General features: G+C 42.2%; 1 protein-coding gene across 1 annotated transcript in view; it reads left to right on the top strand.

The window, feature by feature from the left end:
- Positions 1 to 18,768: 18,768 nt before the first annotated feature.
- Positions 18,769 to 26,673, top strand: part of SPATA6 (spermatogenesis associated 6) — a 145,468-nt gene continuing 137,563 nt past the window's right edge. Inside the window, exon 1 of the mRNA XM_044913852.1 lies at positions 18,769 to 18,819. Coding sequence (XP_044769787.1) covers positions 18,769 to 18,819 — 51 coding nt within the window. The remainder of the gene's footprint in view (positions 18,820 to 26,673) is intronic.

Raw genomic sequence — 26,673 nt, 5'->3', positions numbered from 1 at the left:
TCATTCAATTGCAAAATAATAAACCTATTTTATAGCAAGGATTATCATACCCATTTAATCGATGAGGGCTATGGTAGACATGGTTTGTTTTCTTTCCATTCATTTCACTTGTTTTCAGATGTGTAGCAACCAGGCCAATGGATGATTTACCCCCACTTTCAATTCTAGAGGTGGGTGTTGATTAGTCTAGGATGGGCAAATTTCTTTTTGAGAGAGCCAGTTAGTAAATATTTTAGGCTTTGCAGGCCATAAGATCTCTGGCCCAATTATTCAACCCCATTGTTATAGCATGAAAGCAGCTAAGGCAATCCACACATGAATGAACATGGCTGTGTTCTAAAACAACTTTATCTACAAAATCATGTGGTAGAGCAGACTTGGTCTGTGGCCCATAGTTTGCTGACCCCTAACCTAGAGAAGTTTTCTCAACCAGGTTCCTCATTTGAACTACCCAACACAGATAATTATTTGAATGGCTGTGCTCTCAATTCTCCCAAGGATGCCAAAACTAGAGTAATGGTTCTCAAAGTGTGGTACTCTGTCCTGCTGCATTAGCTTTATCTGGGAAATTGATAGGATTGTAAAGTCTCAGGACCAATTCCTGAACCAGAAACTCTGGGAGTGGGGCTCAGCAATCTGCACTTTAACAAGTCCTTCAGGAGATTCTGTACACTCAAGTTTGAGAACCACTGCTCTAGAGTCTAGACTAATCAAGAAAAATTCTTTCCATTGCCACAGGGGGTGTAGTTAAATTCAGGGGTATAGCTATTCAATAAATGGAATTGCCCTAATCACAGTGATCAGTTTGGAAGTGATCCAAGATGGGGGGATTTTTCAAAATATTTAACAACCAGCATAGCAAGCACTCCAACAATCAGAATAGGTACCAGCCATGGCACCAGAACAAGGTTCTAAAGGCCCCTTCTTATGCCAGGCACTAATCCTCTCCTTGCTGAATCACGGAGAAGTCTACAGAGTTCTGGGGGAAGAGCCAGAGAGACCAGGTAGGGAGAGATATTTATGGGGAAGCAGCTATTGGCGAAGTAGCTATTTACCAACTGCATATGTAGAGAAGCAAATTTTGCCACTCAAGTTGCATCTCTTTGGCATATTGATTATTTTTTGAGCTGGTGATTTTTAGGAAACAGTGAACACAGGAGAAACTCTGAAGACCAAGAAGTTAACATTTTTGTAAGAGACATTTACATATACAAGGGACATCGTTATTTGTAAGGTGTCTCCCTCACTGTACCAGGAGGAGGAAGATGACTAAATCTCTAAAAACTATTATCAATGGAGAGGGCAGGGACTTAAATTTGCATAACAACCTGACTCTTGTTTATTGTTATTCTTATTGGTAACCTCTCATAACTGACTCCCACCCCCTAGCATCTTCCTTTGCCTTTAGACATTTTGCAGAATTACTCAGTTTTCCTGGGTCTCTCCCATGTATACAGAGGTGTACATGTTATTGAACTTTTGTTTGTTTTTCTACTGTTAATCTGTCTCATGTCAATTTAATTCTTAGACCAGCTAGAAGACTCTTGAAGGGTAGAGGGAAATTTTTCTTCCCCAACACATGGAAGTGTTTCACTCTTTTAACAACTGGTACAGCTGTACCCATGCACACCAGCGGCAAAGCTGTCCTGGTTCAATTGGCACAAGCTTCAGTATTTCCCATCAGTGACTGTAGAAACAACAGCTGGCCCCCCCAACCCCTGCATGTGGTAAGTATGTAATCCATGAAGATATCAACCTAAAGGTGAAGCCAACCCAGGGAGGAGGACACAGCTGAGAGAATCAGAGGGAAATGGAGCTGCAGCCCTGAAGGAGCCACTCAAACATCCTGCTTCTGGGCACTCCATTCACCTGACTCAGTTTGAGTTGAATTTTTTGGCTTTTGCATCTGAAACCATGAAAAGAGGCCCAGAGAGTATCATAAGGAAAATCTTCTGAGGAAACTGTTTCTGAGGGCCTGATTGAACTGTTGTCTTTCTTCCTGAAGAATTGGGTAAGGCAGACCTTCCCTTCTTTATCGGAGTGTCTGCTGGGGAACAGCTCAGGCACCCTTTGCCCCAGCTCTGTGTTGGGCCGGCTGCAGTGCTTGTTTATTAGTGGGATGCATCTGATCACAGAGGCCCTCCTGACAAGTTCATTACATATCAATTTAATTAGCTGATTTACATTTAATTTACATTTCAATTAATGTCTTTAGCAACAAAACGCTGCCTTAATAGGGTAATTGCCTGTTAGGCAATATGTAAAAGAATAAATAGTCGCATTCTAAGGAAGAATTCCTATTTTCAATTTTTTATTACCATAAATAACTGAAATAATTATTGCTCTTAAGGGCCACGTCCTCATTTCCTTCTGGGCCTAATTATAAAGACTTAGTACCTCATTAAGCAAAATGGTTTCAGAGTCACAGAAAAACATTACTCGAATCGTGAGTCATTAGTTTCGACAAAAGAGGGAAAACGGTGATAGCAGGCACATTTGGGGGATTTGACAGCTAATATAGTCAAGCTTTGTCCTCCCTAAGCCACATCATGATAGCAGAAGGTGTTTCTGTTCTGCACACCTGTTGGGATATTGGTCTGAGGGATGTACAAATAGCCTCTTTTAAGTATTTCTGGAGATGAGAAGCTCACTGTCTCTTGGGACAGACATTATAGAGCTCTGGATTTTAAAAGTTCTTTCTTATGTTAAAATCTGCCCCACCTCTTTGAACCAACTGTAGCAGGTGCCTGCCAGAGAAGATGTTTCACCAGGGATATGATTATTACGTAACAATAATTGTGCGATAAGAGAAACTGACTGCACAGAATACGCAGGAATAGAAATGAGGTGGGAACAGCAGAAAGGAAAGCAAATGGTCTGAGAAATGGGGAGAATGAGACTCCGTATTTTGAGAGTTCAAGAGGAAAAGCTGCCATACACCCAAGGTGAATACTGGGGGAGGGGAGGAGAGAGGTTTGGGTCTGAAGAGTCAGACACCAGTCACAGTGCAAATGGGGCTGGCTTGTTCCTTGAAAAGTGGTTGTGTGTTTAAGCTGAAAAAGCAAATGCTAAGAATTGAAAACTTCAGGGCCAAAGTATGGGGTTCCTTGAGGCTAGGGTTATCCTTCCTCAAAGATCCACCGCGGTCATTGCTGTCAACTCCACATCGGGCCCACAGCAGTTTTTTTGTACTCTGTCGGGCTGTCTTCAACAGTGCCGCCATGTGGGAGCAAGATGCAACAGCAGGAGAGGAATAACCACCCTTGGTTCTGTCTCCATTTGACTGTGAAAGCCTAACAGACCCGGTTTGAATTTGATCTGCAGTCAGAGGAATGAAAGAAGACTCGGGAAAGAAATACTGGACTTCCAGAAAATAACTCACCTGAGAGCTGAAGGAAGGGAGAATTTTTTGATTATTTAATTGGGAAAAAAGTGACCATATTTGCACCTTATCATTTTGGAAATGTGCATTCCAGCTATATGACCCCTGGTGCTAGCTTTCCCCCTCTCTCCCACTAGACCCACTTTGCTTCATATCAGCCCGTTAGAAATTAAATGATAGGATTTAGGTCCCTTGGTCCCCCTTTGCTCACTCCTGAAGCTCGTTTTCAAGGTAAATACCTCTAATCACCTCTTTCTTTTCTTTTTTTTGGGAGGGGGTGGTTTTTCAGATCCATTGACACCTTAGCCACTCTTGTCTGGAAGCTATCGGATTTATTCATGGCCTTTTGAAAGCAGATACCAAAATCTGAAGGGAAACTCCAGAACTGGTCAGCCCAAGGCAGGGTGAAGGAGGCTGTCAGGATGGGGTCCTCAACTCACCTCACTTGTCCTTCCTGGTATTTATCTGATAAGTTCTGAGCAGGGAGTCTCAGCCCTACCAGATCCAATGCCCTTTTTTTATTACAAATATTTTGTAACACTTTCTTTCCTATATGAAATTCACAGAAAATATAACTTGCCTACATGCCCAACTTTTAAAAAATACGTGTATCATTCTATCTGTTAGGTGAAGGAGAAATAAAAGAGAAGTAACGAATAATAGAATAATCTATATTTCCATATGTAAATGTGCTGGTACATAAAAAGATGTAATGAAGCAGTACATGCTTTCATCTCTTTATAAAATTACCTGACTGCGAGAACTGCAGATGCAAGCTGGCTCAGTCAGGTATGTTGGACTGTTGATTCAAACACCACCACTAGCCGAGAGTGATGTGCTTTTCTAAACTCTTGGATGACTCTTTTTTGTTTTTGTTTTTGTTTTTCCTTTCGTACAACCCTTAGTAGAGTTCTGAACAAAATAAAATGGAGTCTTCTTTTTTATTTAGAAAAAAAAAAGTCACATTATTCTGGAAGAACTGCCCTGTATTTAAATCATGCAAAGACTTGGAGTTTATGTGTGAAATGAAGTTAGGCTATAGACTCATATTTTTATAAATACATTTTTCAACCATCAGAATATGTGAAGGGATAGGATTTGGGGAGGCTGGACAGTTCTTTGTTGTGTATGACTACCTGGCATTTCTGAATATTTTCCACGAAGTGGAATTGTTGTGACAGCCATTTTTAAAAGATCCACATATTTCTGAAACACCAACAGGGTGATATTGTCATCATGAACTATGAATTCTGCCCTGAACCCCAGCTCCCTGACTTCCTCTTATCGATGCCCAGTGGCCTAGGGAAGTAGGACTGGTCCAGTTGCTGTAGTCTCAGCTGTTCTTCACTGCATGGATTACCCAGGGCTCCCGTACAGACTATCATCACACTCTGAAGATCATGCAAACTGCTTTTCCTTGGGTGTGAATTTCTTTATGGATCATGAGAGGTTCCCGTTTATCCACTTTGGGAACTGTGGCCTCCCATGCCAGTGTCCCACCCCTATTACCGCATAGGCACCATGTCTGTGCTCGCTGGCTGGACTTCCAGCTGCCAGTACCTGTGATTCTCCAGGAAAGACAGACTGGAATTAACACTCAACCAATGGCTGATGGGAATGGACAAAGACCTTAGATGGGATGGAATAACTCTAAGGTGTATATTCCACACTGGCTCCAAGTGGGATTAAACTTGTCTCCCACAACAGTAATTTGCTTCATAACATGCAAATGTTTTATTTGGCCTCCTTTCTCTGGTGAGTGTTTCTGGGATCATCACCTCAGTAAACTACTTTACTCAAATAGTTGTCTGAAGGTTCTGGGGAAACCCCAAATAAGCAACTCTGAGAGTACAGAACTTCCAGGAATCCTTTTTTGTATAAGATCTCCTAGGCCTCCTGGGGAGAGAGAGTGAGTGGAGCTTGTGCCTGAGGTGAATTGGATCTCACAGGCTAGCCTCCAGGAGGATCCCTAGGTTTCCAAGGAACTCATCCTAAAGTAGGAGGCCTATGAGTCCTGTCTTGGAATTTTTGTAGGTTTGTGGGTTGACAAGGAGGAATCATGTGTTTCACTTGAGCCTGGATGCTACCATTCAACTGCCTCCCACCTTGGCCCTGAAAAACACGAACTACGCTGGTCAAGAATGATTATGAAAATCAGGAAGGGCATTTACGTTTGGTAGGCTTTATAATAACTGTTCTCAGCGGGCTGCCAGACCCTCTGAAGTCTGACTGAGAGGATGTTTTCCCCGGCTGGAGAGACTCTCCTCCGGGGACACTTGTCAGAGGGAGAGCAGAGAAGCCGGGTACAAGTAATCGGCTCTGAAGAATGACAGGAATGGCGGCGGACGCTCATTCGTTTGCGGGGTGGTAGCACCAGCGAGAAGGCCACGAAGAGGTGGAGTAGACAGCAGTCAGTGGCATCCATAGCTGGACAGCTTCAGTGGATCCTGAGGACTCCCTTAACCACCCAGCCCCAGTGGGGAAGGAAGGGACTGGGGCAGGCCCTGAAATCCCAGTGGCTCAGCTGAGCAGGAGCTTGAGTCAGAGGCCTGAACTACTGAGAACTAGGCTCTTATTCATCAACAGGACGGGGCTACTATAATCTGACGGAACAAGCGGCACATTTTGCTTTGGTCAGCACATTCCAAAGCTGCCCTGTAACTTCCAGCTAGACAGGGGCTTTCTTTTCCTCTTTATAGTTTATTGGCAAAGTAGCAAACGTTTTATAGGGCAAATGTTGCCATCCGCCCAGCTGTGCTCAGCGGTTACTGCCAGCGAGGATGTTTCAGTTGGGACTCACACTAGGCTAACTTCGGATTTAAAAGCCTGCCTCTGAATGCATCTCTTCATGCCCTTTAAATGTTGCAAATCAAAGAGGCACACAGGGAAGCGCAGTGATTGGCAAACTTCCTGCCACAGTGATGAGAATGTAGCCCTTTGTGTGGCTAGAACAGCTGGGGGTGGGGGGGTGAGGAACACAGGCAGCCTGCCCAGGAGGCCAGACTTCCCAGTGGACACGCAAAGCGAATTTTCCGGCTGAGGTCAGGCTGGATGATACTTCACCAACAACAGGCAGTATCAGGAATCTCCTTCTTTTCAGGCAAGAGTGCTATGGTTCCTGCTCACTCCTCTTCCTTTCCTTCCCTTTCATGTGTCTTCATTCACTGAGTGCCCAATATCAGACAGACTGACAGCTTTATTGTGGGTTCAGGAGGCTTCAGGGCCCCTGACTTGCACCAGCCCCTCCTCTGGTACCACGTCCACCTGCTCACATGTTTTTGTAAATTGCACGAGGGAGATTTTAATGGCAGTCTTCTAAGACCGTGGTCGCTTTCCACTCCCAATTTCCCCTCCACCTCACTTGCCTTTACGTAGGGCAGCCTAGGCATCTTGGGCATCTGCCTAAAGGGAAGTTGAGTTGAAGTTGGGCTTATGAGGTCATGTTTATGTGATTCACAGTCACTTCCTATGTAAAATTCAGTTATTGCTAGCCATCTCTGACATAGGAATGGCTTCCAGGAACACTGGGACTGCCATAGTACGGACTCAGCCAACGCTGTGACCCAAAGATACGGGGCCTCAATGACAAAGACATCGGCGACAAATCAGTGAGTGAGTCCTGTCAATTCAGAGAGTGTGTGGGATGAGTACTGCATAGGGCAATGCAAAATGCCCTGGATTCTTATAGCAGCCAATACAAGAAACTTGATAAAGGTTTCCAAAAAAAAAAAAAAAAGCATCTGAAAAATTTACCAAACACAACCAGTGAGGAGTTGGGAAGCTAAAATCAACTTTTATGAATTCTGGAAAATAAAGACCCGATTTTTTTCTTTTAAGATTTTATCTATTTATTTGACAGAGACAGAGATAATGAGAGCAGGAACACAAGCAGCGGGAGTGGGAGAGGGAGAAGCAGGCCTCCCGCCGAGCAGGGAGCCCGATGCGGGGCTCGATCCCAGGACCCTGGGATCATGACCTGAGCCGAAGGCAGACGAAGACTGAGCCACCCAGGCGCCCAATAAAGACCCGATTTTGACCAACCATACTAGAAGAAAGACTGACTTATCTTTCACAAAAAGTGTTGTCTAGGAAAAGGTAATCAAAGAGAAGATGTAGGAAATACAAGAAGATTTATAGCAGTTATCTCAGGCTGTTAGTAGAAATATAATGTGATTTTTCTGGATTTTGAGATTTTTAAAATTTTGATTTGTGATTTGTTCCCTCATTTTAAATATTCACTTTTGTACTTAATTTTCCATTAATAAAGTTTACAATCTTTTTCTTAAAGGGCCCTCCCCAAATTATATACGCTTCAGGTTCCACAAAACCCAGCACCACCACGGCACAATGAGAGCTAGTGGACTTAGAATAGGCGTAGAATAGCCAAGACCTGGTCCTTGGCTTCAAGGGCTTCGCAGGCCACTGGGCCAGCCCGAGACATGAACTGACAATCACACAGAGTGCCACCAGGAAGTTAGGGACTTTACCTCACTCCTACCTCCAACACAGGTTTTTTTTTTCTTTTATTTCCTTTTTTTTTTTTTTAAAGATTTTAATTTATTTTTTGACACACAGAGAGAGATAGCAAGAGAGGGAACACAAGCAGGGGGAGTGGGAGAGGGAGAAGCAGGCTTTCCTGCTGAGCAAGGAAGCCGATGTGGGGCTCGATCCCAGGACCCTGGGATCATGACCTGAGCCGAAGGCAGACGCTAAACGGCTGAGCCACCCAGGCGCCCCTTATTTCCTTTTCTTAAAAATTCAGATATTTGTAGGAGCTTACGTACCTTGCTTGCTCTCATGGTGCTTCCATGTCTCACTTCTCCCTCTCACATCTGAGGCATTTTCAGACTTCCCTCCTCCCCACACCCAAACCTCAGAACTCACCCCACTTCATTGTGCGATTCACAATTACACTACGCTGTCCTGCTTCTGTCCTCTGGGTTTCCCCCTTCATACCTGTAGAGAGGTCTGAAAACTGTTTCCGAACACAGTTCTTGCCAGAAGAGGAATTAGTCCATCTGCATTAAGATAATTTATTTCTTCTCCGCTTGATTTATCCCTGTTTCCTTTTTCTCTTACCACATCTGACCAGCCCAGTGAGCTGTGTCCTCCTGTGCAGCTTTGAGAACATAATCAGGACATTGAGAACATATAGAAAGATTTAAAGGCAATCATGGGCTGTGCGGAAAGGAGTTCCCTCCAATCTCGGATCCCTGGCTGGCATGTGGTGCTGGTCTGGGTGTTGTTGGTAGTGGAGAGTGACCAGGTGAAGAACAGGGCCAGCTCTGTCCAAAGTATCCACAATGCTGGGTGGGCAGGGACTCAATAAATATTCCGTGAAGGGAGAAAAGAGAGGGATGGAGGGACATAGTAGCACTGAGATTGCTTCATTTTATAAAAGCCATCTCCCAAACCTTTTTATGTCTTCACTTCAAGGGAGTCTTCCACTTTTCTGTATACATGTTATTTCTCCTTCCATCAGGCTCTAAGGAAGATGTGTTAGTCTACTTGTTCAAGGCCAATCCCTCCACCTATGCCTCCAGAGTCCCCCAGAACAGAGCTCTGGGTTTCAGCCTCTAACTCTCTACTTCCTCTTTTTCCTCAGTCTATGACCATACTCAACCTTCCTCCATCCTTAAGAGCACAGCCCTGCCCCATCCCCTGACCACCATCTTCCGGACTACATCCCCCTGTAACTGCCATCTGCACACTCTCCTTTCTTCTGCACCTGCTGTCTCGCCTGCCTTGTCGTTCATCCGTTAAGGGAAACTCGTCTAACAAAGGTCACCGATGACCAGTTTCCAAATCCATTAAGTACTTTCCGTACTTATCTTTCCCAGCTCATAGCAGCACGGGGCACTGATGGTCACCACTGAAATTCTTCTCTTTGTTGGCTTCCATGACACTAAACTCGGCCGCTTGCTCTTGTGCCTATCTGTGTCTATCCCCTTCAGGGCCGCAGCAAGGTGATTGCTGGGAATGGGAGCTTTTGTTCTCCACATCCTGTCTCCCCGTCAAGAACAATAAAGTCACCCCATCTCTAGGCAGACTCTCCCGTTTACAATGCTCAGGCTACCATGCTGCAGCATAAGAGGGCCACTGTCCACTCCACGTGTATCCCCAGATGAGCAAGGGGGAATGCTGTGGGGAGTCCGAGCCATATTGAAGCAGGACAGCCTGGGAAGCCAAGGCTGAGAAAGCCAGAGGAGGAAAACATGCCGTGGGGACTGCAGAGGAGGGAGCAAATGTGTTCTAAGCAGCTCCAAACCATTAAGTGAATCACTGAGTGGAATCTTTGAGGACGTAGATTTTGTCCCATTGTAAAAGAGAACTTCATAATAGTCACAGTCATGTGGCAGCGGGGAGGGTAGCCTCATTAACATGCCCTGCTAGCCCATAGGGCATCTTCATATGAATTAGAAAAAAGTGTGCTTCTTCCTAGCCAGCAGCTGCCTGACACAACCCAGTCCCTGCTCACTACTTTGGGCAGGTGCCCTGGTGCAGAGCATAACTTGCGCTCTCTTAAGCAGTATCTCCATGTAAGGCAGTGAGCTTTCTGTTCCTGGAAGCATTCAAAAGGCTGGAGAATCTGTTTTGGTTCTGTAGGGAATAATCCTGCTTATAATTCTCTAACCTGGGTTATAAAGATGTGCTAGAGTTAGAGGGAGAGGAGATGAAGGGAAGAAATAAATGGAGTAGGAGGGAGAGAGGTGGAGCAGGGGAGAGATGAGAGGGAAGGAAGGTGGAGGAGGAAGGGAGAGAGCCAAGGAGCCTGATCTTTTTTTTTTTAAAGATTTTATTTATTTATTTGAGAGAGAGAGAGAGCACATGAGAGGGGGGAGGGTCAGAGGGAGAAGCAGACTCCCTGCCGAGCAGGGAGCCCAATGCGGGACTCGATCCAGGGACTCCAGGATCATGACCTGAGCCGAAGACAGTCGCTTAACCGACTGAGCCACCCAGGCGCCCAAGCCTGATCATTTTAAGCCTGTGTCCACACATGCCCAAATCCAGCTGTATCTTCCCTGCTTTACGAGCAAATAATTTCTAGCTGTGTCTGCCACAAGATATTAATCCCTCTCCTATTATTTTTCCTGCCTTGCTTGCTGAGTCCCAAGTTTGTTTCAGGAGGTGTCATGGTATGAACCATAAGTGGTCTATGCCAGCGTTTCTCAACCAGACTGCACAGTGGAATCCCCACCTGTAAGGTTAACATACACATTTTAAATTTAAAATGCATAATATATATAATAAATATATATTTATACTATATATTATTGTATGTTATATGTATGTATAATAGTATGTATAATATATACATAGGATATATAATAATTATATGTATGATAATCAGAATATATTTTGTGTGTGCGTGTGTATATATATATATATATATATATATATATATATATATATATGCATATACATGTAATCAGAACCCTTGGGAATGAAGCCCAGGTATCTATAATTTTTAAATTTCCCCAGATGATTCTGGTTAGGATCGAGAACCGCTGGTTCTCGGTCGTGAACATCCTTTTCCCATTTGTGGAATATTCCGCTTCTGGCCTCCCCTACAGCTGTAGCAGGTCATGTGACCTAGAAACCGAAGTCTGTTGGGAGGCTTCTAGAAAGCTTTTATTTTTCTCTAAAAAGGGACAGGCATGACTTTCTAGTTTGTTGGTGCTGCCCCTTCTCCTTTTCCCTGGTGTGAATGTGGACAGCCAGTCTGAAGACAATCAGCTTCACAAGGAAAAAAAAAGTGCTAAATACAGTGAAATGGAACAATAGGAAGGATCTGGGCTTTCAACCAGGTAAGCTTCATCACCCCCACCCACCCCCCAACCCCACCCCCCTGCCTGACCACCTCCAGACTTCTGGGTATAGGAGATAATTAAATATCTTTATTTTTTAAGCTATCGGTAATTGAGTTTTCTGTTATTTGCAAGTAAAAGCAATTTATCTGGGTATATTTTCTTATGATGAAAGCTATTATGATTTTTTATCCCCTTGAATAAAGAGAAGTACAGCTCCTGCTAATGTTCAGAGTTCAGAAAATGAGTGTTCGTAGAATGAAAATGTGCAATGGATTTGTGATTTTTTTTTACTGATTTTATTAGGTTGCTCAGGCTGCCATAACAAAGTACCACAGACTGAGAAGCTTAAACCACAGAAAACTTAATTTCTTAAAGTTCTGGAGGCTAGAAGTCCCGGATCAGCAGGGTTGCTTTCTCTTGAGGCCCTCCCCTCTCTCCTTAGCTTATAGATGGTTGTCTTCTCTCCCTGTGTTCACATGATCTTTTCTGTGTGTGTGTGTATGTGTGTCCGAATCTCCTCTTTCTATAAGGACATCATTGGATTGATTAGGACTCACCCTAATGACTTCACTTAACCTTAACGACCTCTTTAAAGATCCTGCTTCCAAATGCAGTCACATTTTGAGGTACTGGGGGTTAAGACTTCAATAAATGAATCTTAGGGGGACATAATTCAGCCCATAATACTGGTGATGAAAATTTGGCCAAGAATAGGCTATTCATGGCTGGCTTGGACCAGTGGTTCTCCATCCTGACTATAATCACCTGGAAACATCTTAAAACTATAGGTGCTTAGGCCTCACTCCCAAAGGTGATGATTTAATTGGTCTGGGGTGGGAGCAGATATACTTTTAATTTTAGGTATTGTCAACCATTATTTCTCTAAGAGTTGATTAAGCCAACTAAAGAAAAACTTCTGTATTTGTTTAAAAAGTTCCCAGAACTTTAAGGGAGAAACAAGAAGCCAACCTGGTGCTGATGGATTGAAGCTGAGAGAGGAGTACTGTTGAAGGGGGTCTTAAGTATAGGGCTCAGGCTGCCTACCTTGTCCAGAAAATGGGGAGAGACCCAACCCATCTCCACTCTTGCTCCCTGTAAGAACAAGGGGAAGTGGAGAGATGCAAACATATCTGTAGCATAGCTGTTTGAGGAGGAATGCCCAGAATGGAATGAATACCCAGGGATACCAAGGGTGGGAGGGCGGTCACTTGGTGCCAATATGGCCTTATGTTTTTTGTCCACACTCTCAGTTAGTAGGCCTGGTACATTCTCAAGGTCTGGTATTAGAATTTAATTTTGCCAAAATGCGCAGGTGGCCTAGAAAGGACTGAAAGGGGCTGCTTACCAATCCGTGTGCTGAGAAACCATCCTCCAAGAGACACTGCAGAGGACTGGCTCATTTCCTGAGCATGACTTAAAAAGTCCTCTGAGGTCACTATTTTGTGTCATGATTTTTAAATTTGGAATTTCTGTTGCAAAATTAATTCTGGACTAGCTTAAGAAACTTATGGTCAACCTCTTTAACTTCTAATTCACCTGCAGATTCTGACTAAATCAAGTATTATATGAGTTTCCTCCTGCTGTTGTAACAAACTACCACAAACTTAGTGGCTTAAAACAACACAACCTTGTTATCTTATTGTTCTGGAGGTCAGAAGCCTGAAATGAGTCCACAGAGCTGAAATCAAGGTGTCGGCAGGGCTCTTTCCTCTGGAGTCTCTAGGTGAGAATCCGTTCCTTGTCTTTTCCAGTTTCTCGAGGCTGTCTTCATTTTTTGACTTATGGCCCCACATCACATCATCTCTCCCTCTGCTTCCATGATCACATTACTCTCTGACACTGACTCCTCCTGGTTCTCTTGTGATTACATCTGTACAAACCAGGATAATCTCCCCATTTCAAGATCATTAACTTGTTCACATCTATAAAGCCCTTTTTGCCATAGAAAATAGCATTCACAGTTCTGGGAATTGGGATGTAGACATCTTTAGGAGGCCATTACTCAGTTTACCACAAGTACTCTGTGTTCCAGGTGCTTACACCTTATTAGTTACGGATAGAAATAAACGGTACCTGGGCGCCTGGGTGGCTCAGTCGTTAAGCGTCTGCCTTCGGCTCAGGTCATGATCCCAGGGTCCTGGGATCGAGTCCCACATCGGGCTCCCTGCTCGGCAGGAAGCCTGCTTCTCCCGCTCCCCCTGCTTGTGTTCCCTCTCTCGCTGTGTCTCTCTCTATCAAATAAATAAATAAAATTAAAAAAAAAAAAGAAAGAAATGGTACCTATATCAGAATCCCCTTCCTCCCACAACAACTATGTGGATCCAATACCACAAAAGGACCCTTCATTCAGAAATTATTCCCTAGGATGGATGTGGCTTACAGTCAAGGCAATGATACTAGCCTTCTGGGGAGCCTTGTGCATAGGGGCCCAGGCCCTTATTTTTCCTGAAATGGAGACCGTCCAGCAGGTTGGAAGCAATGCCCAATTCTAGCAGGCCCAGTTTGTAACTAGGGCTCAAAACTTTTAGAGTATGTTCTTCTACTCCTTCCTCTTATTTTTCAAAAGCAAGCTGGCCTGTTACATGTCCATTTTCCTTAAGGCTATGCTACGAGAAATTGGAAAGGAACCCTCATGTGCTTATTACTTTCTCAAGCTTAATCAGAGGAATGGAAATCTAATTAATATTGACTGGGCTAGCATATCTTACATAGGGAGACAAGATTAATAAAACAAAACATTCTTCTGGGTATGTATTATTCTGGTTGCATAGTACATTTCAAGCTCAAACACTTTTCCAAGGAGTACAATTCATACAAGAAAATTCTATATAAGAAAATTCTTTTTTTTAATTAAAGTATAGTTGACACAACATAAGAAAATTCTTACTACAGGGTGGTTCCTGCTTGATCTTTTTATTCCAAACTATATCACAACTTTTTTTTAATTATTTTTTAATTTCTTTATTCCTATCAGAAAATTTTAAAGTCTTGTTTCTCTTAAACTTTCCATACCATTTTCAGTGATAAATAAGCCCACAGGCAGGTGCTAGAAGTTTAGAAATAGTTGTACTTTATAATATATAGGATCATCCTGAGAATCAATTTAAATGACAAAAACATGCTTTCATGAACACACGTATCTTTTCAAATGCAAGATCATAATGATATATATAACATCTATTCTATTAGTATAACAGTCACTGTTGTTACATTTATTTGGTTGTATTGTTTCTTAAACTGATTGTTATTTTGTTACTGATAACATTACACTAATAAATAATGAGAGGCAACATCTTATAGCAGGCAAAGGGCAGACTTAGGTTCAAGTGCCTGCTGCGTCAGGTACTATCTGGGTGAGTATGGGCATGTTAATTTACTCTGTGCTTGTTTCCTCATTTATTAAAGGGGGATACATATACTTTCCTTGTAGAGATGTTTAAGGTGTATAATTCTCTATCCAAAGTACCTTGTACAATGCCTGATATTAAATGAACTGTCACTGAACAGTTACTATGGCTGTTATTATCGTTAATAGTCTTATGACTAATGAAGACACTGACTTTAGTGGAAATTAATTCCCTTATGGAGAATTGAACATGAATGAAAGACAATGGAAGTCTTTAAAAATGCCTCTAGCTTTCTGACCATTTGGCCAGGGAACCTGAGTTACCATCCTCACTTCATAAATGCAAAGTAGATGTATAAAAGGAAAAAAAAAGCTCTAATTTATTCTCTCAAAGTATTCATCAAATGAGGTAGGATTTCTGGGAAAGATTAAGAGCTTACATTTTTTATTGGACTTATTTCCCATAAAGTTTCATAAAGGATGAAAGGAGGGGGACATGCAGAAGCGTACTATTTCTGTTTTATCTGCAACCTGTGATTATAAATCTTCCTGAGACATCATTAATTATAGTGGTGCCGTTCACAATGCTGCAATTCGGGCCTATTAGAATTTTCACCCAAAATTTCGTGCCTGGGGCTTAGTAATTGGCAGCTGAGTTTTTGTATGAGGCTGAAACTTATAGGCTATGACAGAGGGGGAATGTCTTTAAACTAGTTGCTATAGACTGACTGTTTGTGTCCCCTCCAAGTTCATACGTTGAAATCCTAATCCCCAATGTGGTGGTATTTGTGGGTGGGGCCCTGGAGAAGTAATTAGGTCATGAGGATGGAGCCCTCATGAATGCAGTTAGTGCTCTTATAAAAGAGACCCCAGAGAACTTTCTCACCCTCTTTCCTGTGTGAGGATAAAATGAGAAAAGGGCCATCTGCAACTCAGAAGAGGGCTCTCACCAGGGCTCAACTGTACTGCACCCTGATCTTGAATTCCAGCTCCCAGAACTGTGAGAAATAAATTTCTATTGTTTATAAGTCACTATGGTGGCCATGGTGTTCTGTTACAGCAGCCCACACTGACAAAGACAGGTGCTGTGCACAGAAAGCCCAGAAACCTATGAGAGGTTGCCCCAAAAGTTCAAGGCTGAGGGATGAGTTTTACAGGCACAGGGTGAGATCACCGGAGACTTGCCAGTCAGCAGCTGCTATGGGGTTGAGAGCAGAAAAGAAATGCTTAAGATCAGGCAGTACTGGGGATATTGGAGTACTGAACATTCCACAGAGGAGAGATCTTTTTAACACTTTGTATACTACTCCTGGAATCCAGCTGATACACCAGAAAGTCTGCACTCTAGTATAAAGACAATGTCCTAGAGTTAGGCCTGCACTAGACTCACCTGAACAAGGTCTACAGCTAAGCCTGTTGGAGACAGAGTTTGGAAGAGACAGAGTTTGGAAGTTGAGTCCTACCAAGTTAGATGGACTTTTAGAACATATTGGGCTTTCCACATATCTGCACTAGTGAAGTATATCACTAAGTTTGTATAAGTGTAAGGTAATCACCCCATAATTAAACTGCCTGCTAAAATAAAGATCAACACCCTTCAGAGAAAGACAATAGAATCCAGGTTCTTACAATGTGTTATTCAAAATATCCAGTGTTCAATAAGAAAAATCACTAGACATACAAAGAAACAGGAAAATGCAATGCATAGTTATGAAAACATTCAGTTAGGAGAAGCAGAACTTGACATGGCACAGATGTTGGATATAACCTATATAGACTTTAAGGCAGCTATTGTAAATATTCTCAAGGAGATAAAAAAGGATATATTCAAAGGGTAAAGGAAAATATGGTCCTAATGAGTAACAAATAGGGAATCTCAGTAGTCATGTGAAAACTAAAGAAAAGAAAAAGACCACGTGGAAATTTTAGAACTGAATAATACATTAACTGAAATGAAAAATTCACTGGATGGTGGGAGTATATAGACTGGCATGGTATTCTGGACAGCAACTTGGAATTTTTGGGTCAAACTAAGACTATCCATACTCCATTACTTAATTTCTCTTCTGTTCATCATATACCATATGGAAAATTGAAAAAACCTAAGCACAAACTGGGGAAGATATTTGTTAACACATATAATTGATGAAGAATTAGTAGTCAGGATATATAAAGAACTCCTGTAAATCAGTGAGAGAGCGAGCGAGCAAGGGAGCAAGAGAGAAAGTGAGCAAGAGAAAAACAATCTAATTAAAAAAATAGCAAGAGAACTAGTAGGCAGTTCATAAAGAGAAAATGGCAAGACTAGTAAAACCATGAAAAGGTGCTGAATCTCAATAATAATAATAATAAGAGATGCAAAACAAATCCACAGTGAGATACCTGGACTATACACACTCAACTATATAAACATTAAAAGATCTAAACAATACCAAATGTTGGTGAGGATGTGGGAAAACAAGAACTCTTATACACTCCCAGCAGGAACATAAATTGGTTCAACTAGTTTGGAAAATGGTGTGGCATTACCAATTAAAAACTCTCATGTACAAAACTTCATACCCAGTTAATCCACTCCTACTGGAACATGCATGTACTATTAGACATGTACTAGAATGTTCATAACAACATTGTTAGTAATAGCTAAAAATGGAAACAGTGCCAGTGACCATCAATAGTAAAAAGAATAAATATTCAATATATTGGAGTACTATCCAACAATAAAAAACTTCAGCTACACAGCATCAATATTGGGTGAATTCCACAACGTAATAGTGAGAGAAGCAAGTCAAAGAAAAATACAACTGGTATAATTTCATTTATATAACCTCAATAACAGGAAACAAATTAAAAACATCTAGTTTAGAAATGTACACATGAGGGGCACCTGGGTGGCTCAGTCGGTTAAGCATCTGACTCTTGATTTCAGCTCAGGTCATGATCTCAGGGTGATTTGGAGCCCCATGTCTGGCTCCGTGCTGGGCATGGAGCCTGCTTAAGAGTCTCTCTCTCCCTCTCCCTTTGACCCTCCCCTCCAAAAAATTAAAAAAATAAATGCATACATGAATAGCAAAAGTATTTAGAAAAGTAAGGGAATTATTGTAACAAAAGTCGGGGAGTAGGGGAGTGGTTTCTCCCAGGGGAAAGAAGGCAATGCAATCGTTGGGGCATTTCTAAGGTGCTAGTAATGTTCTATTTCTTAACCTGTGTGTTAGTTGCCCAGTTATTTGCTTTATTGTTTAAGATGAACATATTTTATACACTTCTCTATGTATAATGTATTTTACAATAAAAATTATTTTTGAAAAAAAGACTGGATTGGACAATCTCTTAGATTCTTGTCATCTTTGATGGTTTATGGCCCAAGCCCTTCCCAAATGGATTTATTGTTGGCTCTGCATTGACAGTTCAGTTTAAGCAATATACATTGAGATGCATATGCAGTGAATTGGGAAACCTTGAAGGGAGAGGGGGACACACTAACAGAATCAGAGTAGGAAACTAGAAAGAGGAATGTGATCTGATTCACGCCTCAGTTCTCAGGGAGGCAACGGATTTTCATGAAAGGTCCTGAGTTCCAGTCCTGGTTTTATCTTCTTCTGGGCAAGCCTCTTCTCTAATCTTCAATTTCCTCATGCTGGCTTTGTAAACTGTACTGTGAAATTCAAATAGAGAATCAATAATAATTACTATTCTTTTACAGTTGGGGAAACTGAAGCCTCACTGGGACTCCACTAGCCCAAGGTGCCATCGCCACCTTGGAACTCAGGGCTCCTGAGTCCAACTCCCTGACCTGGGCACTGTCCCACTACACAAACAGCTAGCTATTCTCTCTTTTGTCTGGCTTTGAGCCCACGGTTTGATGTCATAGAAGAACTGCCCCGCCCCACCCCGCTCCTTCGGAAGCCACGCCTCCTCGCGTGGCCCCGCCTCTGGCGTTCGCCGAGCCCCGCCTCCTACCTCTAGTCCCGGAGTGGCGGCTCCGGCGCCTCCCCGCCCCGCCTCCCTTCCGGCCCCGCCCCTCCTGGCTGCCATGACAACGAGTCCGCGCCCCGCGCACAGCTGCTGCTCGGGCGGGACCCAGGCTGGACCGCGGGCCCCGGCCTGGGGGCCACAGCTGCCGCCGCCGCCGCCACCTCGTCTCCTCCCCGTCCCCGCCCCGCCCCGCGTCTCCTCGTCTCACTCGGGCCCGCGGCCGGGGTCCCTCCCCGCCGCCTCACCCCGCGCGGATGCCGAAGGTGAAGGCGCTGCAATGCGCCCTGGCGCTGGAGATCCGCTCTGTGAGTACCGGTCGTGCCCCCCACCCCCGCGCCTGGGTATCGGTGAGCCTCCGGCATTTACTCGGGGACGCCTCCCTCGTTCACCTCCTTGAACCCCGAGTCACTTCAAAAACTCCTTTACCCTCCGAATCATCCCTCGGGAGTCTTGACCCGTGTCACCTCTGTCTCTTCCCACTTCAAAATCCTGAAGGCCCTCCCACTCCAGCCACGCAGAGCTCTGTCTCCCCCCACCCCGGCCCCCTTCCTCGGCTCTTCTCGCTCTAGCCCAGCTTCCAGTTTGGGTTCCTTCAGATTATTTCCAAACCACTTCAGAAAGCCCCTCCTCTCCTGCCCCTAACTTTCCAGTCAATTGGGATGGGGAGCTTCTCTTTAAATTCCTCTTCTCTGCTCTTGTTCTCTTAGAGAGTTCTCTTAGAGAACCCCGTTTCTCTCCGGTCGTCAAGGGGGACTTTTCTTCCCAAATCACTGCGGGCAGATTCTTTCAGGCAAATTTCCAAGCTTCTGATTGGTGAAGGAGCCTTTACTCTCAGTCTTCAGTGTGGGATACTCACACCCTGCAACCAAATTGTGTCAGCATTGCACAAAGCACCTTGCCATCTGCCCCCAGGGCCAACCCCTCAGAAACCATTTCAGGTCCCTCCAATCCCCAGACCCTCCCGGAGGTGAGAGGGATCCCTTATCCTTCTTGCCACTCCAACAAAGGCACCAACTTTTACAGAGAAACTACTCATTCTCTGAACTTGCTGGAGAGGACCAGCAACCCCACCCACAGTCACTCTCCAGACTTGCTCAAGAGGATCCTGTCCCCAAACCTGCTGTGGAAATCCAGTTGAGGCATTGAACCCCCATGTCCTTCCTTAAGTGAAAGAGGTTGGACCTCTCCATGGTATGAGAAATCTCCATCCCTCTTAATCATCTCAGAAGACCCTTCCAAGGTTTTTTTTTTTTTTTTTTTAAGATTTTATTTATTTATTTGAGAGAGAGAGAGAATGAGAGACAGAGAGCATGAGAGGGAGGAGGGTCAGAGGGAGAAGCAGACTCCCTGCCGAGCAGGGAGCCGGACGCGGGACTCGATCCCGGGACTCCAGGATCATGACCTGAGCCGAAGGCAGTCGCTTAACTGACTGAGCCACCCAGGCGCCCCGTTTCCAAGGGTTTTTAAACTCCCTCCTCTTCACTTTTACAGAACCTTCTCATTCTTGTCTTCAGAAGAAAGTTCCAGCTTGTCTCTTCTAGAGGAATCCCCAGAGAACCTTTCCATACTCCCATTTCAGATGTGCCAGCAGTTTGGAACCAAAATTCGCCATTCAGACCCTTTTCTCTCCTTCCACCTCCCCTAAGCCCTGTTACCTCTCAACTCTGATCTCCCAGCAAAACTGGGGCAGGTATGTATGTGTGAGGGTACTTATGTATCCAACACCATGCCTCTGAGTGCTGCAGCAAGAAGCCCTCCCCACTTCTTCCTGCAGGCATGGCTTCTCTGTCCACTTAACCCACCCTTGGCCATCCCCTGCTTTCGTGGCTGTCCTTCCTCGAATTAGAATGAGGCCACAGTAACACAGTCCGAGTTACCTCCAGGGAAGTCACAAGACAGTTCTAGATCTTTTGTTAGGTCTTAAAGAAGGCAAGGCTGGGTAAGGCAGAGTGTGAGGCAGAGTGGAAGGGAAGAATATTTCTGGCACTCTTGGTTTATCTCTAAACCCGCAGAGATTTTACTGTGCTGTGTGGGAAACTACAGTCCTAGCTTCGGATGTTTTTATCCCACAGCTGCCAAAGATTAGCAACTTCTTTGTAAAGTAAGATTCCTTTAGCAAAAGAATACACGAAGCTTCCTTAACGGCTCGGCCTGGAGCAGTTAGTAAAACTCCTCACCAGACTTTCTTACTGGCCGCTGCGGCCTCCTCTGCCAATAGGATCTTCAAGAGGAAGTGCTTTGTTGTAACTGATTACTGCCCGAAGGAGTTGCAGAAATACTTTTGATTTCGGTACCTCTCTTCCTCAGTGCTGGTTGTACTGCAGAAAGTGAATTTAGTATAATGGAGCTTTGTTTTCATTGAAGCTGAAGAAATTATGCAGGTGGAAACATTCCTATTTAACTTTTTTCAACAAACACCTGAGTCACAGAATTTTACAGTTCTAAGCATCTTAGATATCATTGAATTTAATTCTGTTTTACAGGTGAGGCTTAGCATGGCTAGTTCTTTATTTAGGGTTGCAAAACTATTTAGGGGCAGATCTGCAACAAGATGCTAAGTTTTCTGACCAGCAAAAGGCCTGTTAAATGGCTCTGATGCTGAGAAGGAGCAAAAAAGACCATCAGCAACCATACAAGTTAAGCAAGCTTGATTAATTTGGCCTTGATTGAATAGAAAAATTATATGACCCTAGATACTTTTAACATCTTCTTTTAAATTTTAGTTTTTTCTTTTCAATTTAATTTTTTATGTTTACATGGTATAAAAGTCAAAACCTACAAAATGTTATACTCAGAGCAGTCTCACATCCAGCCCTCAAACTTATTTCCCATCCATACTCATCTGCTGTAGGTAATCATTGTTATTGGTTTCTGAATTATTCTTCTAGTATTTCCTTTTGTAATAACCAAATAGATACATATACACACCATTCCCCTCACATATATTTTTTCTTTGCTTCCTTTCTTATATAGTAGGTAGCATATAAACTATTCTGTACTTCGCTGTTTTTCTTCAGTTTATCTCTGTATCTATAAAAAGTTGGCATCTTTATTTTCCAACTTTTTATTGATATTTTTCAAACATACAGAGTAGTTAGAAGAATAGTACAATGAATGACTATATCCCACGACCTATGTACATTAATTTGATTTATCCGTACATAAGTATATGTGTATGTACAAAATAAATGTGGCTTTTTTGCTGAAAATTTGGAAGTAAATTGTTGGTATCATAATACGGCACTCCTAAATACTTCAACACACATCTTCTAAAAATAAGGACATTGTTCTGCATAACCACCGTACTGTTAATACACTTAAGATCATGAGTGACAATTTGTTAATATCTAGTGCACATTCAAGTCTTCCCAGTTGTCCCACAAATAACTTGCATAGTTAATTTTTTAAAACCAGGATCCAGTCAAGGTTTACATGTTGCATTTGGTTGTTAGGTCTTTTTAGTCCATTTTAATACAGAGTTGCTCTACTTTTTCATTCCCATGATCTTTCCTTCCTCCCCCCGCCCTCCAGTGTATTTAGATAAATTCATACACTCATGTAATCATCACTCAGGTCAAAATTTAGCACACTTCTATCACCCTAGGAAATTCCCTTGTGCCCCCGTCAAGCCCCATGCAGAGGGAACTACTATTCTGATTTCTGTCACTATAGATTAGTTTGCCAGTATGTGAATTTCATATTAAATGGAACCATGTAGTATGTAAATTTTGTGTCTGGCTTCATTTGCTCAGCATATTTTTGAGAGTCATCCGTGTTACTGTGTGTATCAGTTCCTTTATATTGTATGTGTATATGACAACATCTTTAGCCATTCTCTAGCCATTGGGTTGTTACCAGGTGGTGGTTGTCATGGATAAAGCTACTGTGGACATTCATTCTTGTAAAAATCTTTCTGTGTATATTACCTTTTGAAGAGACCACGTCCAGATATAGAATATCCCATTTCGTATTATTGCCTGAAATTTTTTCCCTTTGTGGTGACATTTAATTTATTCCTAATTCCTATTAACTGGAAATTAGATGTTTTATTTCTTTGTGCCTGTTGAAAGTGTGACATTCCATCCTCCTTTCCCCCCATCCCCTCCATGATTATTTTTTGCTGCAGTCTTGTATTGGTAGTAATCTCATGTTTAATACTGTGGTAATATGAGAGCAAAAACCTAGTAAACATGAAAGGTCTTAGTGTATAACACAACATTTTGTGTTGCTCCACAGAGCCATATGACTTGAGAGAAAAGTGTGACTTTTCTCAATGAATCTTTGGAGAATGATATAATAGGCCAAGTAACTTGTTTTTCAAGAGCAGCAAAAGAATTACATTTCCTACCACTTACACTTTTACTTTTTTTTTTTTTAAGATTTTATTTATTTATTTGACAGAGAGAGAGAGATCACAAGTAGGCAGGCAGGCAGAGGGAGAGGGAGAAGCAGGATCCCTGATGTGGGGCTCGGTCCGAGGACCCTGGGATCATGACCTGAGCCGAAGGCAGATGCTTAACCCACTGAACCACCCGGCGCCCAACCACTTACACTTTTAATAGTTGATACATCTTATCTATGATATGAAAAAGTATTTTTGCTGCTTCTTCTCTCTACCTTCTTTTTGCTAATTAGTAGTTCAGTTTTCATGAGGTTTTTTGGGAGAATGGAAGAAATTGAAGAGAGAAAAATAAAGCCCGGTGCCTGGGCAATGAAACCAGCCAATTTGCCTTACCCGAATAGTGTCAGTTTGGGGTTAGTTTAGACATATATTCCTGGTTTTTCTTCTCTATACTCCCTTTACCTCATTACCTCATCAAATTATTGATAACAGAAAAATAAAGCCCGGTGCCTGGGCAATGAAACCAGCCAATTTGCCTTACCCGAATAGTGTCAGTTTGGGGTTAGTTTAGACATATATTCCTGGTTTTTCTTCTCTATACTCCCTTTACCTCATTACCTCATCAAATTATTGGGGCAAACAGATCTGGGTCCTTTCTGATCACTACTCATCTAAACATTTGTGATCCTTATCCAGCCTTCTGTGGAGTCATGTCTCACAGTCGTGCTGCGGTTGGTGGTGAATTTCCTTGGAATATAAACTTTTAAAAACTTTAACTAAAAAATACTTGAAACTTAGAGAAAAAAACCTGAATACTCTGATTCCACCCTCCCCACACTCTGATTAACAAATGCTACATTTTACACGTTTGCTGCCGATTTTGTTTTTAAGAAATAAAATGGGGATGCCTGGGTGGCTCAGTCGTTAAGCGTCTGCCTTCGGCTCAGGTCATGTGGGATCGAGCCCCGCATCGGGCTCCCTGCTCAGTGGGAAGCCTGCTTCTCCCTCTCCCACTCCCCCTGCTTGTGTTCCCTCTCTCGCTGTCTCTCTCTATCAAATAAATAAATAAAATCTTAAAAAAAAAAAAAGAAAGAAAGAAGATGGTACCACTATACTTAAGGCCCCTTTGTACACCTTCCTGACCCCAGTTTTTCTCCTTCCCTTCCTGGAGGTAAGGTAATCAATATTTTGAAGTTGGAGTGTATTATTTTCATTCTCATTTTGTACTTTTACTATTTATTTGTGTATGTCTATGTGCTACTTATTGTTTTGTTTTAAAACTTTACACAAAGGGTATTTTACTCTATGTATCCTGCATACCTCTTTTTTCCAGTTCAGTTTTCAAAATTTGTCAGTGTTGATTCTTGCAGATCATTTCCTTAATTGCTATATAATACTGCTTATTTTTATAATAGTGATTAATTTATATTCTTTTATTGATAGACTTTTAAATGCCAGTGAAATTTGTTGGGCTCCCTTTGTTTACCTTAGTGTTTGGGGGTGGTCCTCTTGGTGTTAATTGTCTGGTATTCTGCCTGACTTGAATGTCCTGTTGAATATGTAGATGAAAACCTGTGTATAATTATTAGAGGTTAAGAATCTGTTTTATGTATAAACACAAAGTCTTTTTTTTTATTTTGCAAGGTGGTAAAATACAGTGAATTTTCTAGGGATACAATTACAACGTAAATTGAGGAAAGAGTACACTTTGTTTTGTTTGAAACTCTGCTAAGAGTTTACTTTTTTGGAAAATCATGGCACCAATGGCAGCACTGTTTGCGTTCAAATTGCCACTATGAGCGCCTGTTATTCTGCTTTAGAAACTGTCCATTTTACGTAGCTTCCGTGTGTAGGTGCAGATATTATATCTTCTAGCTTAGTCCTGCCAAAGCATTTACATATAGAAATAGATCTTTTATTATAAATTATTTCTGGGTTTTTGTTTGTTTGTTTCTTTTTCTTTTTTTAGTTAGGGCATTGGCTTAGTTTTTAGTCACATGTATAGGTGAATTGCAAACTATCTGTTGTAAAGGAGGGTTTTTAGATCTTACAGAATACAGACAGAGCCAGTGCTCCAGGCTCTAGATTTAGAAATGGAACTACTGAGGCTCAGGCAATTGTGTTAGTTTCATAGGGCTACTGTAACAAATTTCCACAAACTTGATGTGTTAAGACAACAGAAATTTATTCCCTTGTACTTCTGGAGTGCAGAAGTCCAAAATAAAAGTTCAGTAGGGCAACACTCCTTTAGAAAGCTCTGGAGGCGGGTGGGGGATGGGGAGTTGGGGGGAGGGATGGGAGGAGTGGGATTGGGATCCTTCCTTGTTCTTTGTTTCTGATGGCTCCAGGCATTTCTTGGTTTGTGGCTATATAACTCCAATCTCTAATCCAAGAGGTTTCATTTTCTGTGAATAGCCAGTTTATATCCTTTGCCCTTAGGAATTCCAGAGGTTTTTTTCCTTCTTGTTGAATATATCTTGGATACTAACCTACCAGTTATATGTAATGTAAATTTCAACGATCTAGTTGAACCTTATTTTTTCACTTTGTTTTTGCTGTCTTTAGCAAATACATTTTTCTTTCTTTTCCTTTCTTTCTTTCTCACTGGTAAACAAAGAATGCTATTGATTTAAATTAACGCTTTATAGAACTGTATCTTCAGCAAGTATATTCACAAATCCTAAGTGTGTAATCACCACCTGGATCAATAATTAGAATATCAGCTCCCACATTGTGCTCTTGTGCTCCATCCCTCCCAGCCACTCCTTTTGTCCCCTCCTGTCCCAAAGGTAACTGCTATCAGGACTTCTATCACAATATAATTTGAATTTGTGAAATCTGTCTCTTTCTCCACCATATGAACTTTTTAATGTTTAATTTCTTTGTGAGAATTCATCCCTGTCATTGTGTAAGACAATAGTTCTTTATCATTCTGTTGGTTTTTTTCTTCCCAGCTTTATTGAGCTATAATTGACACATAACATTGTGTAAGTTTGAGGTGTACAACATGTTGATTTGATGCATTTATAAATTGCAGAATGATTACTGCTATAGTATTAGCTACTACCTCCATCCCGTCACATAGTTATCGTTTCTTTTTTGTGGTAAAGACATTTAAGATCTATTCTCTTAGCAACATCAAGTATGTAAGACTGTATTAGCTATAATCGCCATGTCGTACATCAGATCCCCAGACTTGTCAGTCTTACAACTAGAAGATTGTATCCTTTGACTAATATCTCCCCATTTTCCCTCTATCCCCCGGCCCTGGGTAACTACCACTACTCTGCTTCTCTGAGTTTGTCTTTTTTGAAAAGATTCAACATGTAAGTGGTATCATACAGTATTTGACTTTCTCTGACTTCCTTCACATAGCATAATGCCCTCGAGGCCCATCCAGATGGTCTCAAATCAGAGAAGGATTTCCTGCTTTCTCATGGCTAATAGATTATATATGTATAATCTCACATCTTCTCACATCTTTATGCATTCATGCATTCATGGACAGTTAGGTTGTTTTCCGTATCTTGGCTATTGTGAGTAATACTGCAGTGAACATCGGGGTATAGACATCTCTATAGATCCTTTTTTCAATTCCTTTGGATATATACACAGACGTGGGATTGCTGGATCACATGGTAGTTCAAATTTTAATTTTTTGAGGAGCTTCCATACTGTTTTCCACAGTTGCTGTGCTCAATTTACATTCCCATCAATAGTGCAGTAGGATTTCCTTTCCTCCACACCCTTGCCAACACTTAGAATTTCTTGTCTTTTTGGTAATACCCATTATGACAGTTGTGAGGTGATATCTCAC

The sequence above is a fragment of the Neomonachus schauinslandi genome, chromosome 4 (assembly GCF_002201575.2).
Source record: "Neomonachus schauinslandi chromosome 4, ASM220157v2, whole genome shotgun sequence".
Classification (NCBI taxonomy): domain Eukaryota; kingdom Metazoa; phylum Chordata; class Mammalia; order Carnivora; family Phocidae; genus Neomonachus; species Neomonachus schauinslandi.
This window is presented reverse-complemented; position numbering and strand designations above follow the sequence as displayed.